This window comes from Terrapene carolina, unplaced genomic scaffold (genome assembly GCF_002925995.2).
Source record: "Terrapene carolina triunguis isolate 2854851 unplaced genomic scaffold, T_m_triunguis-2.0 Scaffold67, whole genome shotgun sequence".
Lineage (NCBI taxonomy): Eukaryota > Metazoa > Chordata > Testudines > Emydidae > Terrapene > Terrapene triunguis.
Window position 1 is genome coordinate 25,638,986 of NW_020664418.1, and position 12,422 is coordinate 25,651,407.

Below are 12,422 nucleotides of genomic sequence, written 5' to 3' on the forward strand. Positions count from 1 at the left end.
TGGAGAAATTTAACAGTCTTCATGATAACTTTCATTGGAGCTACAAAAATCTGCTATTCCAATAGTGTTTTATGCCTGCTCAAGTGTGACACAAGAGAAAATCTTTCTAGAGAATGACTTTCTCCACTGGAGAAATACCATTTACCACCTGACAAGGAAAGTCTGTTCATCCATGTGGATAGGCAACTAGCTCCCTCTGCAGAAAAGAGCCTGTATTGTTAATGTAAAACAGCAGTTGAATAATATTGGAGGTCAACAAATGTCTAATGGATGGAGAAAACTGGTTGCAACATTCTTTCAATCTAAGTGATCATACCTCACTTAATTCTAGAGTATCTGAATGTTAAATGGATGACCTACCATACTTTCCTGTTCATATCCATTTTGTGACCAGAAAGTGTAATTCTTGTGCTACAGATAGTCATGCTTGGTTTGTCCTCTAATATACTCAAAGGCTTTTTCTTTAGACAAGTCTGACACGAAGACTGTCTCTTCATACTTCTGACGATACACTGCTGCAGTGCTGCTTTTCTATTGTCTTCTTGGACCACACCCTTTACTTCCTAGTTCCTATAACTTCTTTGGTTAATCAGTTAATCAGCATAGATGAAATTTAAATTTCAACTTAATTTAAACTTAAATTTAAATTTAAACTTTCACTATGCTGTGGATTTTATTTAAAAAATTGTGTTCTCAGTAACTTGGGTAGTTTTATCAGTACTACTGTAATTCTCTTGATATTTTTTTTTTTAATGTTAACTTGGACTTGTCCGTTTGATTCCCTGAATGACAAAACTGTATTTAAAATAAAATAAACACTAAAATTCACAAGTTAATAACTTCTATCCCTTTACTTAGAAAGTCAGTAGGAAAATTTCCTGTTTGAAGATAAACAAAGAATTTCTGATAGTCTTCAATCCTCACAAACTAATCAGATAGTATGCGAAATAAAATATGAAAAAATCAATTTAACCTGTAGTTCTTTATATATAATCTGTTCAAATTTTTTTAGAAGTAACTAGAAATATTGCTATAACAACATTAATCAAAATTTATTGTGAAAAGAAAACTTTTAGTTCAAATTCAGGATTGTGAAAAAACCTTTTTATTCCCTTCCCTCTCTCCCCCTCCCCCCCCCCCCCCGAAAATAGTTTTTTGAGGCTTTCATTTTTTATCACCAAAATATTTACATGAACATGATATTTTTATATTAGAAACAGATTCTAACTGAATAAACATAGAATACAGTTAAGATAAGTTATTTAGAACATAGATTTATTTTCAAGGCTTAGGCTTATTGGGAAACAAACTTCTATAGAAGTAGAGGAAGAGGAATGGGTGAAGTCACTTGTAATTGAGAACAGGGACATGGCTAGTGAGTGGAATCAAATTGGAAGTTGAAGTAGAGGAGAGGATGAAATTTAGAATTTGATTCGCTAGAAACTTCTGAATATGAGCAAGGCATGTGAATTAGTTAATCTTGTTTGGTATCCAACATTGAATTCAATAGGTGGCTGTTCCTTGTTCTCACTGTAGTATATGTGAAAGGTTGCTGATCACTAATGAAAGACTTGGCCATGTTATCTTTCACTGCAGCTTGTGGTATTTGGCAGCAGTGTCCTCTATTTCAAGGGAAGTAGTAGATGTTTGTGTTAAATGGTGCCCTACATGGCCTGGAGTTAGGATTGTTGGTTCAACTTCATTTTCAGGAACATTAAAAATTGGAAATGTTAAGCATATTAGTTTAAAACAATTGTTCTTGAGTTGCCAAAAAATAACAGCTGCTGCTTTGGCTGCCCCATATTGCTTATTTGTATAATTGATCCTTTAGGAAATGTTATGTTTGAGCTGTTTGGAACACACTGGATACGTTAGTTTTACAAGATGAATAGTTTGGAACTGATAAGTCTGTATGGCATCTCTTATTTTTGGATATCTTGTATGTTGTACGTTACATGCCCAGCCTGAGAAATAAGATTCTAACCTCACTTTCCCAATATTGTGTCTACGCTTTGCGTAAATGTAAATTTTTATAAATTTACTATGTCTCATTAAAAATTCCAGCTGTGCAAACCCAGGGTTGTTAGTGTCCATGGTTTCACAAGAGCTCATTAATTACATGATGTCTAAAATACACAAAATAAGTTAACTGTAGTTATGAAAAGCATTATTTTTTTTTTGCATTCCCACAACTATAAAATGTTCTCATTGTGGTGTGGTTTTTTGTTTGTTTTGTTTTGTTTTTTTTTAAATATTCACAAGCATCTGACCAAACTACTATTTTTAACTATTTAGGAAATTTTAACAAGTTGACAAGTCCTGGCCATGTAAATATCAGAAACAAAACAATTATTAAAAGAGTTAGTTTTTGTTTAATGAGACATACAGGAGTATAGTCATCAGATATTTCTGTTTAATAGGGTGTTGTATTACAGAGTGAGCATCATTAAAACACCTGTAATGTCATTTCTACTGATTTTTATTAAGTTGAGTGAAATCTCAATATACATGTTTAACAGGTCAGGCGTGTCTATCAAATGTTAAAAAAACTGGATAGGTGTGCTGGGTTTTTTGCAGGGGGATGTACTTTGAATATTGAATAAAAAGTAACCCTATATCTATGTAGCTATCGGTCTTCTGTCTCTTACTGGGTACATAGTTATGTTTATTTTTCCATAACCACAACCTCCTTTTTTTTATTTTATTTTTTTAAACCATTCCTCTATGGTTGGACTATGTTTCTTTTTCCAGTGAGAGGCTACCAATAGCCAAGCAGTTACTACCAGATGAGAGATTAATTCTTCATTTCCTCTTGTGTGACCATTTCCACTAGAAAGATTACCGAGAGATCGTTTTGGTAATATATACTCAACGATTTGTGATATTTGGTTGTGGATTGCATCCAAATACTCTCTAAGGACTGAACGGAACACGATATATGCATAAAATCTCCTTTACCACAATTTCTCTAACACTTATTCCCATTCAATCTATATATATCTTTTAGCCTGGTTGGTTTGAAGGGCCATTGAAACAGTATCTTCAAGAATTTTTTATTGTGCATCAGACTGAGGTTACTGGTCCTCTTTTTTTTTTTTTCTGGACTAAACCCCCTTTCTCTGCGGTAATTTGTCTATCCACATCCTTTCCCCAGTGAGTCATATATGAACATTTTTTTTTGTTAGGGAAGCTGTCTGCAAAGATTAATACAAATTAGTTATTTTTTTGTTTCCTCATTGACCAGATGCCAGCGCTTCTGTTTGTTAGCTTTCTGTATAAAACAGGTTTTCTAGAAAGTTGAGAAACATAATGCCTTACTTGAAAGTACTAGTGCCAGTTAAAATTAGTTGTGATCTCTAAATAAGTTAGAAAAGTTTCTTTACTGAATAGCTGGCCAACCAAGTGTATTCCATGGCTCTCCCAATCCTTGAAGCTCTTTGGTTTGCAATTTGGGTTAAGATCTAGAGTATTTGCAATGGGTGTGATTGGCGAGGGGAAAGAATTTCTCTAATTCTATCCCAAACCCATAGAGTAGCCTTTACTAAAGGATGTGTGTAAACTTCTGGAGTAGCCTAGAGATTTACACTGTCACAATTTTTCTGTTCAATAAAGACCCAATGTTTGTCTGGGCACCCCCACTCCACTCCTGCTTTGAGCTGGCTGGCTTGATAATACCATAGATTGGCGGTTCTCAAACTTTAGTAACTCGAGGACCCCAATTTTGATTTTAAAATTTGCTGTTGACTCCCAAGCCGCCCGCTCAGCCCCAAGCTCCGCCCCCACTCCACCCCTTCCTCCAAGGCTCCACCCCGCCTCTCCCCTGCCTCTTGCTGCTGCCTCCCCCAAGCACCCCTGTCCCCCTTCCTCTCCCTCCCTCCCAGCACCTCCTGCATGATGGGGAACATCTGTTCCCCAGCATGCAGGAGGCGCTGGGAGGGAGGGGTAGGAGAGTTGATCAGCAGGGCCTGCGGACCCCTGTTTGAGAAACGCTCCCATAGATTATTTGGAGCAGCTAGTCTACCCTGTTTAATGGATCTGTACAAAGTATCTGCACTCACTCTTGGCCTTTTCTTATTCCATGTAAATTGTAACAGCATCCTCTGTATTCCTGCTAGGTTTGTATCTGGGATAATCATAGAAAGATTTTGAAACAAGAAAGATATCCTTAGCAGAATGTTTATTTTGATGGTGGCTGTTCATCCCAATCAAGAAATTGCATACGTCCCCCAGCACTCCAAATCTTTTTTCATTTGCTGAAGTAGGGGTTTAACATTTAAATGATAGAAGCTCTTCTAGGTTGTTTGAGATTTGAATTCCCATGTATCTTATAGAATTTGTTGCTCATTTGTACCCAAACATTTTCTGGAGGAGTGACTTTTCAGGGTCTGGCAAATTTATAGCTAGTATTTCAGATTTGGCATAATTTTATTTTAAATCCAGACTTTCTCAAAATCCTGGATTGTTTTAGCGAATAGTTTTAGAGAATATTTGATTTAGATAAAAATGTTACATCTATATATGCTATTTTCTGATGTGGTCCTGCAAGTTTCATTCCTGTGATGGATTCATTGTCCTTTGAGCAAAAGGCTCTGTGGCCAGTCCAGAAAGTAGAAGAGACATTAGACATCCCTGTCTACTCTCTGGGTAATTCAAGTAAAGGAGATTTAACTCCATCAATTCACACAGCTGCTTTTGGGCTGATGTCAAGAGCAGTTATTCATTTAAGGAACTGGGGGCCAAAGTCCATATGGGACAGGACTTGAAACAGAAAGTTCTACTCTGTTCCATCAGACTTTCTCTGCGCCTAGTGATAACAAAAGAAATGGCTTTTTTTTTTTTTTTTTTAACTGCAAGCTACTATTTTTGATCATTCAAAAATTTCCTGACCAATTTCAGCCCAGTTTCTCACCACAGGTTTCAATGGTATTTTTGTCTGAAAATAAATCTAGTGTAAATTATTTTATAGTCTACATATTTATAAAAACGACTATCAGACTACACCCTTGAGTTTTGTAAACAATAAAATGGCCACTCACCAGCTGAAAACTAATACAAATGTTTAGGGTTGTGATCCAATTGAAGTAAATTCATTTAAAGCTATCCAATACCTAGGTAATACTATCAATACCTACTTGTGTCTTAAGTATTGGACACATTTTCCCCCAGCCAAATGACTTTTCTGTTTTCACTGTTGTGTCCCGTCCTGCTGTGCGGTCATTTTCAGTAATGTCATGGAGACACCTAGGCAGGGATAGAAGTCCATAAAAAAACAAATGTCACAGAGAAGGTAGATCGGGAGCTTCTGCTCTGTGTGTCTCATAACACAAGAACAAGGAACGAACATTCAGTGAATTAAAAACTGATAAATTAGGAAGGAAATACTTTTTCACATAATGAGTAATTAGACTGTAGATCTCATTGCCACAGAAAGTCATTGAGGCAAAGAACTGTTCACCAAGATTTAAAAAAAAAGATTGGACATTTATGTGGATAACAAGAATGTCCAGTATTATAATCAAAGCTTACACATTTTGGAAGGGATATTAAACCCTCTCATGCTTCAGGCCTTCAGATAAAATCTAGCGATTAGATTAGGATGAGATATAATGTGGGGGACACACTAGCCCTTATACTGGGGGTTCTTGCGCCTTCCTCTGAAGCATCTTGTAAGGACCACTGACAGAAACAGGATATTGGACTAGATGGATCTCTGGTCTGAGTGGTATGGCAATTCATGTCTGTCGTCTCTACCACTTAGATTTTCTGACTAGGTTATGCAGGTGAATTAGCCTCTTACGAGGGTGCAGAGAGCCCCCCTGAAACACAGAGGGATCTGTATATCACTTCTGTATAGACCAATGTTGATCTCTGCCCAATCGAGATCATCTCCCCCAATGGAATTGACTGGATGGGCAGCTCTTTAATCTTCATCTCTGCTCAAAGTCTAATGTCTTCAGGGTGTCTATTACTGATCGTCAGTATGCTGATGATTGTATCATCCTCGCACACACTGAGAATGACCTTCAGTCCATACTGGATTTTCTTGCACAAGCTTACCGAAGCCTAGGACTCTCACTCAATATTGAGAAGACTAAAATGCTCTATCAACTTGCTTCAGGCCTTGCACATGACCCAGAACATATCACCATTGAGTGTCAGACTCTGGAGACAGTTGAGCACTTTTGCTACCTCAGTAGCCAACTTTCTCAAAATGCAAAAATCGACAGTGAGATCCAGCACAGAATCTAGTGCGCAAGTGCTTCCATTGCTCCGATGCTTTTTCAGAGCCCATGACCTATGGCAGGACACCAAGATCCAGGTCTATAAGACAATTGTTCCAACACTTCTCCCTGGATGCGAAACCTGGGTGACCTATCGACAACACCTCCAGAGTTTGGAGAGGTATCACCATCAATGTCTCCGGAAGATCCTTCACGTCAAATGGCAAGATCGCCACACGAATGCCAGCATCCTTGTCACCAGCATTGAAGCAATGATTCTCATTTACCAACTTAGCTGGGCTGGGCATTGTGTGCAGATGCCAGACTCTCGCCTCCCAAAACAAGTCCTTAACTCTCACTCACCCATGGTCTGAGATCAAAGACACACTGAAAGCGTATTTTAAGAAAACTGATGTGGACATCACAAGCTGGGAAGAGCAAGCCAGCAACCGACCCCAATGGTGCCATATCCTCCATCAGGCAGTGGCATGTTTCGAGGAGAAGCACCTTGTCCTCAAAGCTGAAAAGAGAGAGGAGGAAGGAAAAAGAAATAACTTTCTCCCAGCATGCCATCGTCCTGTCACAAAATGTATGTACCTACTCAGGACGGATATGCGGTTCCAGGATCAGACTCCAGAGTCCTCTCAGGACCCATATGTAAATCCATGGTAGAGATCATCCTCGAATCGAGGGATTGCCAATCCATCAATCAGTCAGACCAGTGTTGGTGATTGTCCTGAGGAAGAGTCACAGGAAATTCAATACATGCCTTAATGCTCCATGTATGTGGCACAGAGAGTCTGTTTTGGTCCATTGGCTGGGAAAGCATGGCGGCATAGTGAGGTAGGGCTGATAGAATGTAGATTTTGCAAGCACCACTCACAAGAACTTTACCTGCATAAAACATACTTAGTTGGTGAATTTCGCCCTTAATACATGTGCATCTATTAGATAGTTAGCATTCACGTTTTATCTCACATCTGTACAGGATTTCTTAATCAAGGGGTGTATTACATAGAGTCTGGATGACTAACAGGTGTTGGATGTACAGCTAAGGAATGTTTTGTTAGTCTGTTTAAGGAGGATTTTAGGAATCTGATTATATTTTGTAGCATGAAAGAAAGATGAGTTGTCCTTTAAGACTTGCTGCATTGAAATGTATGGGTGAATATAGAGTATGTAGTAAGGCTCCACTTTGGACTTTTTACTCACTGACTTATAGGTGCTGAAGTATGAATCTTTATCACCCTTCCCCTGTGAGACTATTCCTGGAAGTACTTATTCTCATATGACTTATTTTGCTGAACTGCAACTTGACTTTAGCAAGACAAAACTTGTTTAGAAAGCATATGTTCTAGATTCTGAAAATGTTTTTACAGCAAAATAACAGTCTCAGGACTGCATTTTCAAACACTGGGTGTAACTTCCTTGATTGTTGACCTTTAAACACACATGATTAACCACCTATCAAAACCACATTTGTTTTAAATTGTACTGCGAAGAAATGAGTCACTCCTTCTCACTAGGATATGTGGCTAATCTTAGGCCTTTTACAAGTACTTTTGGGAAAAAATGGAAGATACTATTTAAAAGCAGGTTTGAAGTATGTGCAACTGAACATTGTGAATGTTAGCCTTTTTCCTTGATACTGGAAAGAATTTTGTATTCAGAAATAGTATATTCTTTACTTGAAAAGGAGAACCAAATGGGATTTAGATTAAAAAAAATAGAAAAAAAAATTGATGTGGCACTCTACACACTTTCTTTCAGTATTGTAATATTGTTAGAGTAAGTTTTCAACTAAGATACAGAACAAAAAATACAACTCACCTCTTTTCTTTCAAAATGTTTTAATTTTGAGCTGTTTAACTCTTGTTCTAAATGCAGGGAGCTCTGGTGGAATATGTGAAAAGAGCAAACTCTATTCTGATGGTAAAAAGAAGTCCTTAAATACTGGAATCATCACTGTTCAGAACTATGGCTCTCATGTCCCTCCTAAGGTTTCTCACATCACTTTTGCTCATGAGGTTGGACATAACTTTGGTTCTCCTGTAAGTATTAAGTGTTGCTCCATTACACATTTTCAATGTTTTGGGAGACATAACTTGTTAATGATGAAAACATTTTGTAACTTAAACCTTTTATGCTAATAAAAACAATTCATCTAGGTATGCATGCAAAAGAAAAGCAAAGTCTTTGCAGATAAGCAATATGTGTTAAGATCTTTATGAATGTTCTGCAAAAGGAAGAACTTGGTGCAACAGGACTTTTGTGAATATTCTTAATTTCTCATTTAGCTGCTTACAGCAACTACTGGCTTAGCCTATCTTATACTGCACTTATTCATGACTACTCTTCTGTAAAAAGTGTGGGTTATTCTCTCCTAAAGTCTTCCCACTTCCTTTGAAGGACAAAGCTTACTCATCTCTCTTCAAAAGTGTGTATGTGTGCATCTGTGTTTTGGTGAGAAGTAAATACTAGTTCTTATTTTATGCAGAGTGAGGGCAAGGGTCCCAGCTCATGAGGCAAAACTTTGGTTATGTCCTCTCACTCAACAATGGGGATAAAACTGGCTTTCCTTTGTACCCTTTGCATTTTTTTATACCTTAAAGATTTTTAATTTATTTTGAGAAGCAACTGTCTGAGTTACACTTGTAATAGGATTTTGAAGCAGTTGTCTTCACGTGCTATGTTCAAGGCTTTTGTCTGTGACAAGCTGAAAAATTTGAGATTTTACTTGTTTCTCTTTTATTTGTGGGTGGTGGTTGTGAAAAGTGGAGAATATTTCCTTTTATATGTCACTTTTAAAGTTTTACATTTTAGAAAACTAGAAAATGAATCACTAAGCTAATTTCTACCATATTGGCAGGAACAAGAATCCAGAATGTTAACAGTATGCATTGATTTGAAGAAGTAGGAAATCTGTCATAGAGTGAAAATCTCTTTGGACCAATGGAAACATCATTTTTGAACTTGCCTGTGAAACTCATGTTTGATCTTGGATAGTCAGTGGATATACGTGTCAGAAAATTTGCTACTTTTTGTAGTAATACCATTTTAAAAGTGCACATTTATATACTTATGTTGGAAGGGTTGGGTCATATTCTGGGAAAATCAGTTGTCAAAAGTGGTAGTACGGTATTGGTATTAAACGATTTCTTACTCTTGTCAAATATTTTTTCAAAGATTTGCCATTTATCATAATCTTTGAAACGTCTATATTGTAAAGTATTCCATGTATGTTACCAGGTGGTGGTATAAATTATCAGTTCTTCATAGTGTGGATAGAAATGGACTTCCCCCACGAATCATATCTTATTTAAGGCCACGTTTTCCCTACAGTGTGAATGTGAACTATCTGAAATGTTTCCACTGGTCCTCCCATTACTATCCTACAGAGCACTTGGTAGTATTCAGAAATCTCAGAATCCTCTGCTTTTGGGAGATACCAGGAACTGTGGACAGGTACCCAGAGGGCAGTGTAACTGAAATAGTCTAAAACAGTGCTAGTGTGTAAAACTGCTGTGATTCTTTATACTAGTCAATGTGGCTAAGCATGGACACATCAAACCATTTGTGCTTAAGCCAGTTTTATTTAACCATTTCAACTGAACAGTCAAGTTCTCTAGTGTAAACATGATATGGTTGCTCTCACAGAAGTTAACTTTGTCAGTGCTCCAAAACCTTTGGGATATAACGTAAAAGAAAGGAGCGTGTGTGTTGTGTTGCTGTAACCAGCACACACACACAGGTTGATAAGCCACCATTAACATTTAAGATGGAGATGCTGTGGACTTTCCATTTCATCCTGTGCTTCTGATATTCTTCACCTTTTTGAAATAGGCAAGTGGGTACACTTTTTAAAAAGGGAACAATTTTGTATGAGCTTTTGTTTCTCACCCTATTACCCCACACAGGTCTGTTATACACATAGGTAGAAAGATAGCAAATTAACTGATAGAAACTGATCTGCTTGAAATAGTTTACAATGTTCTGTTTTGCAGCATGATTCTGGAACAGAATGCACTCCAGGAGAGTCCAAAAACTTGGGGCAGAAAGAAAATGGCAATTATATCATGTATGCAAGAGCTACATCTGGGGACAAACTTAACAACAATAAGTTCTCCATCTGTAGCGTTCGAAATATCAGCCAAGTTCTTGAGAAAAAAAGAAATAATTGTTTTGTTGGTATGTATTTTTGTCATCCTTATAAAATGCTAAAGAGTTAACTGAGCTCTGATCTAACTTTTCTTTTGCACAAGAAGTTCCCATTGTTATTAGTGGAAGTTCTGAATACAAAATATGTAGTAGAAATCAACAACCTGGATGCTGAAGAGTATTGTTCAAGTTTCCCTATAAAATCCTAATCTGCAACACACCTACACTTCCAATACTAATTGCATCTTGAGTAGACGTTGCCAATCATGCTTAACTATGTCATATCATAATTTAACTACAAGTTACCATGCATGTCTTTGATATTCTGTAGTTTTACAAAAATATACTGACATTTTTCAGAGTCTGGCCAGCCCATCTGTGGTAATGGAATGGTAGAAGAGGGAGAGCAGTGTGATTGTGGATACAGTGACCAGTGTAAAGATGAATGCTGTTATGATGCAAATCAACCAGAAGATAAGAAATGCAAGTTAAAACAAGACAAACTTTGCAGGTATTGTATATTTCAGTTATATTATGCTTATTGAATTGTTCAGACTTATGGATAGGCTAGCAAGCTTTATTTTAGAAATATCTTCTATGAGGTATACTGTTTGACACTTGAAGTCTAATCTCGCTTATATTGTTAGAATGTCCCTAATTTTACTAGTAACAATTAATGGGAATTTCACTAACTATATTATGTTATTTTTTTAACTCAGCACTAATTTTAACTTTTTCGTAGTCAGCAACTATGAGACTACCTTATTCTTAGTTTTTTGGAAAAATGCATCATTTAAAACTTTCTAATTAACTACATTAAGTACATCTTAGGGCTCAGGATAGATAGGGACAAGTTGTGTTTAAAAATGTTGGTTGGTTGTAGTTATCCCTTGAGCTAAATTCAACCAGCTAACACATTTAAACATTACTGTCCTGTCCCTACTCAGGGCAAAATCATATTTATCACATTAGTTATATCCTGCAAGGTAACACATTCATTTGTAGACATGGTCTTAAAAGAAATCCAAATTTATAAGTCCCTTTACTTGCTTATCTGATCTATCTTGGATGTTTTGCAGAAAAATTGAGCAGGGACACTCAGTATATCTTGTGCTTCTGAAAAGGGTCAGGTTGACAGCTCTTAAGACTGAAGGTCTCTCTTTAGCTAGAGGAAGGTGCAAATGTGCAGTGTCAGGACATACTTTTCCATGCAGCTTTGTTAACGTGGATTAAACCAGGTATGGTTAGGACAAATTCTGCTGATAAATTTAGTCTTACTGTTAATTCAATCATTGACTCCTTTACTAAAACTGCCATGGAATGTTTAGATTTTGTCAAATGTTAAGAATTTTATGCTATGAACATCTGCCCGCTAGTACCTGGACTGAGGCCATACTTTAGGTGACTGTATTGTCATTGGACGATTTCAGTACGTATATGTACCCTGGTAAAAATTCTCTGGTGGTCTTGAGCTAAGAAAGGCTGTATAAACTGTAATTAATCCCTTGTCATTCCTTTGGTCTGTTATTCTTAATGTTAAGTGATATCAGAGATTTGCAAGGGGGAGGGTGGGGAGAATCAATTGGATCCCTACCCTTTTTTCTCTTTCTGACTGTTGCTGTTGGGGAGAGAATAAAGAAATGCAAGCAGATCAGAATCTTGACAAATCTAGAAGGCTATCTAAGGGCTTGTGTCTGGCAAGCTGGGGTGTAAATCTATCCTACACTAGCCTGCTGCGCACTAACTCTGTGGACTCTGCTGCCGGACACTTTTATCTTCCCAGTTTCAAAACGGGGTAGATTGAAGTGCGTTTCAGAATTTTTAGCATGAGGGAGCAAGGTCCACACAGACACTTACTGCAGGGTAGATTTATACCCGTTTGCAATGCAATAAATGTTCCTGTAGACAAGACCTAATTTAAGAGCAGCATGAGCTTTTCTTGGCTCATAGCTATACAAGGCTGCTTTGTTCTCTAACCCCATTGCATGTGATATCTTTTTTTCATCCTCACTGCTGCCAGAGTGTCTATGAATACATTAAACT

The 12,422-nt window shown here is 37.2% G+C and overlaps 1 protein-coding gene across 1 annotated transcript in view; it reads left to right on the forward strand.

Moving 5' to 3' along the window:
* The window catches only part of ADAM10 (ADAM metallopeptidase domain 10), a 79,116-nt gene that overhangs the window by 47,589 nt on the left and 19,105 nt on the right, over positions 1-12,422 (forward strand). The window contains exons 8-10 of the mRNA XM_026648266.1: positions 8,109-8,272; positions 10,226-10,409; positions 10,740-10,890. Of these exons, the coding sequence (XP_026504051.1) occupies positions 8,109-8,272; positions 10,226-10,409; positions 10,740-10,890 (499 nt within the window). The remainder of the gene's footprint in view (positions 1-8,108; positions 8,273-10,225; positions 10,410-10,739; positions 10,891-12,422) is intronic.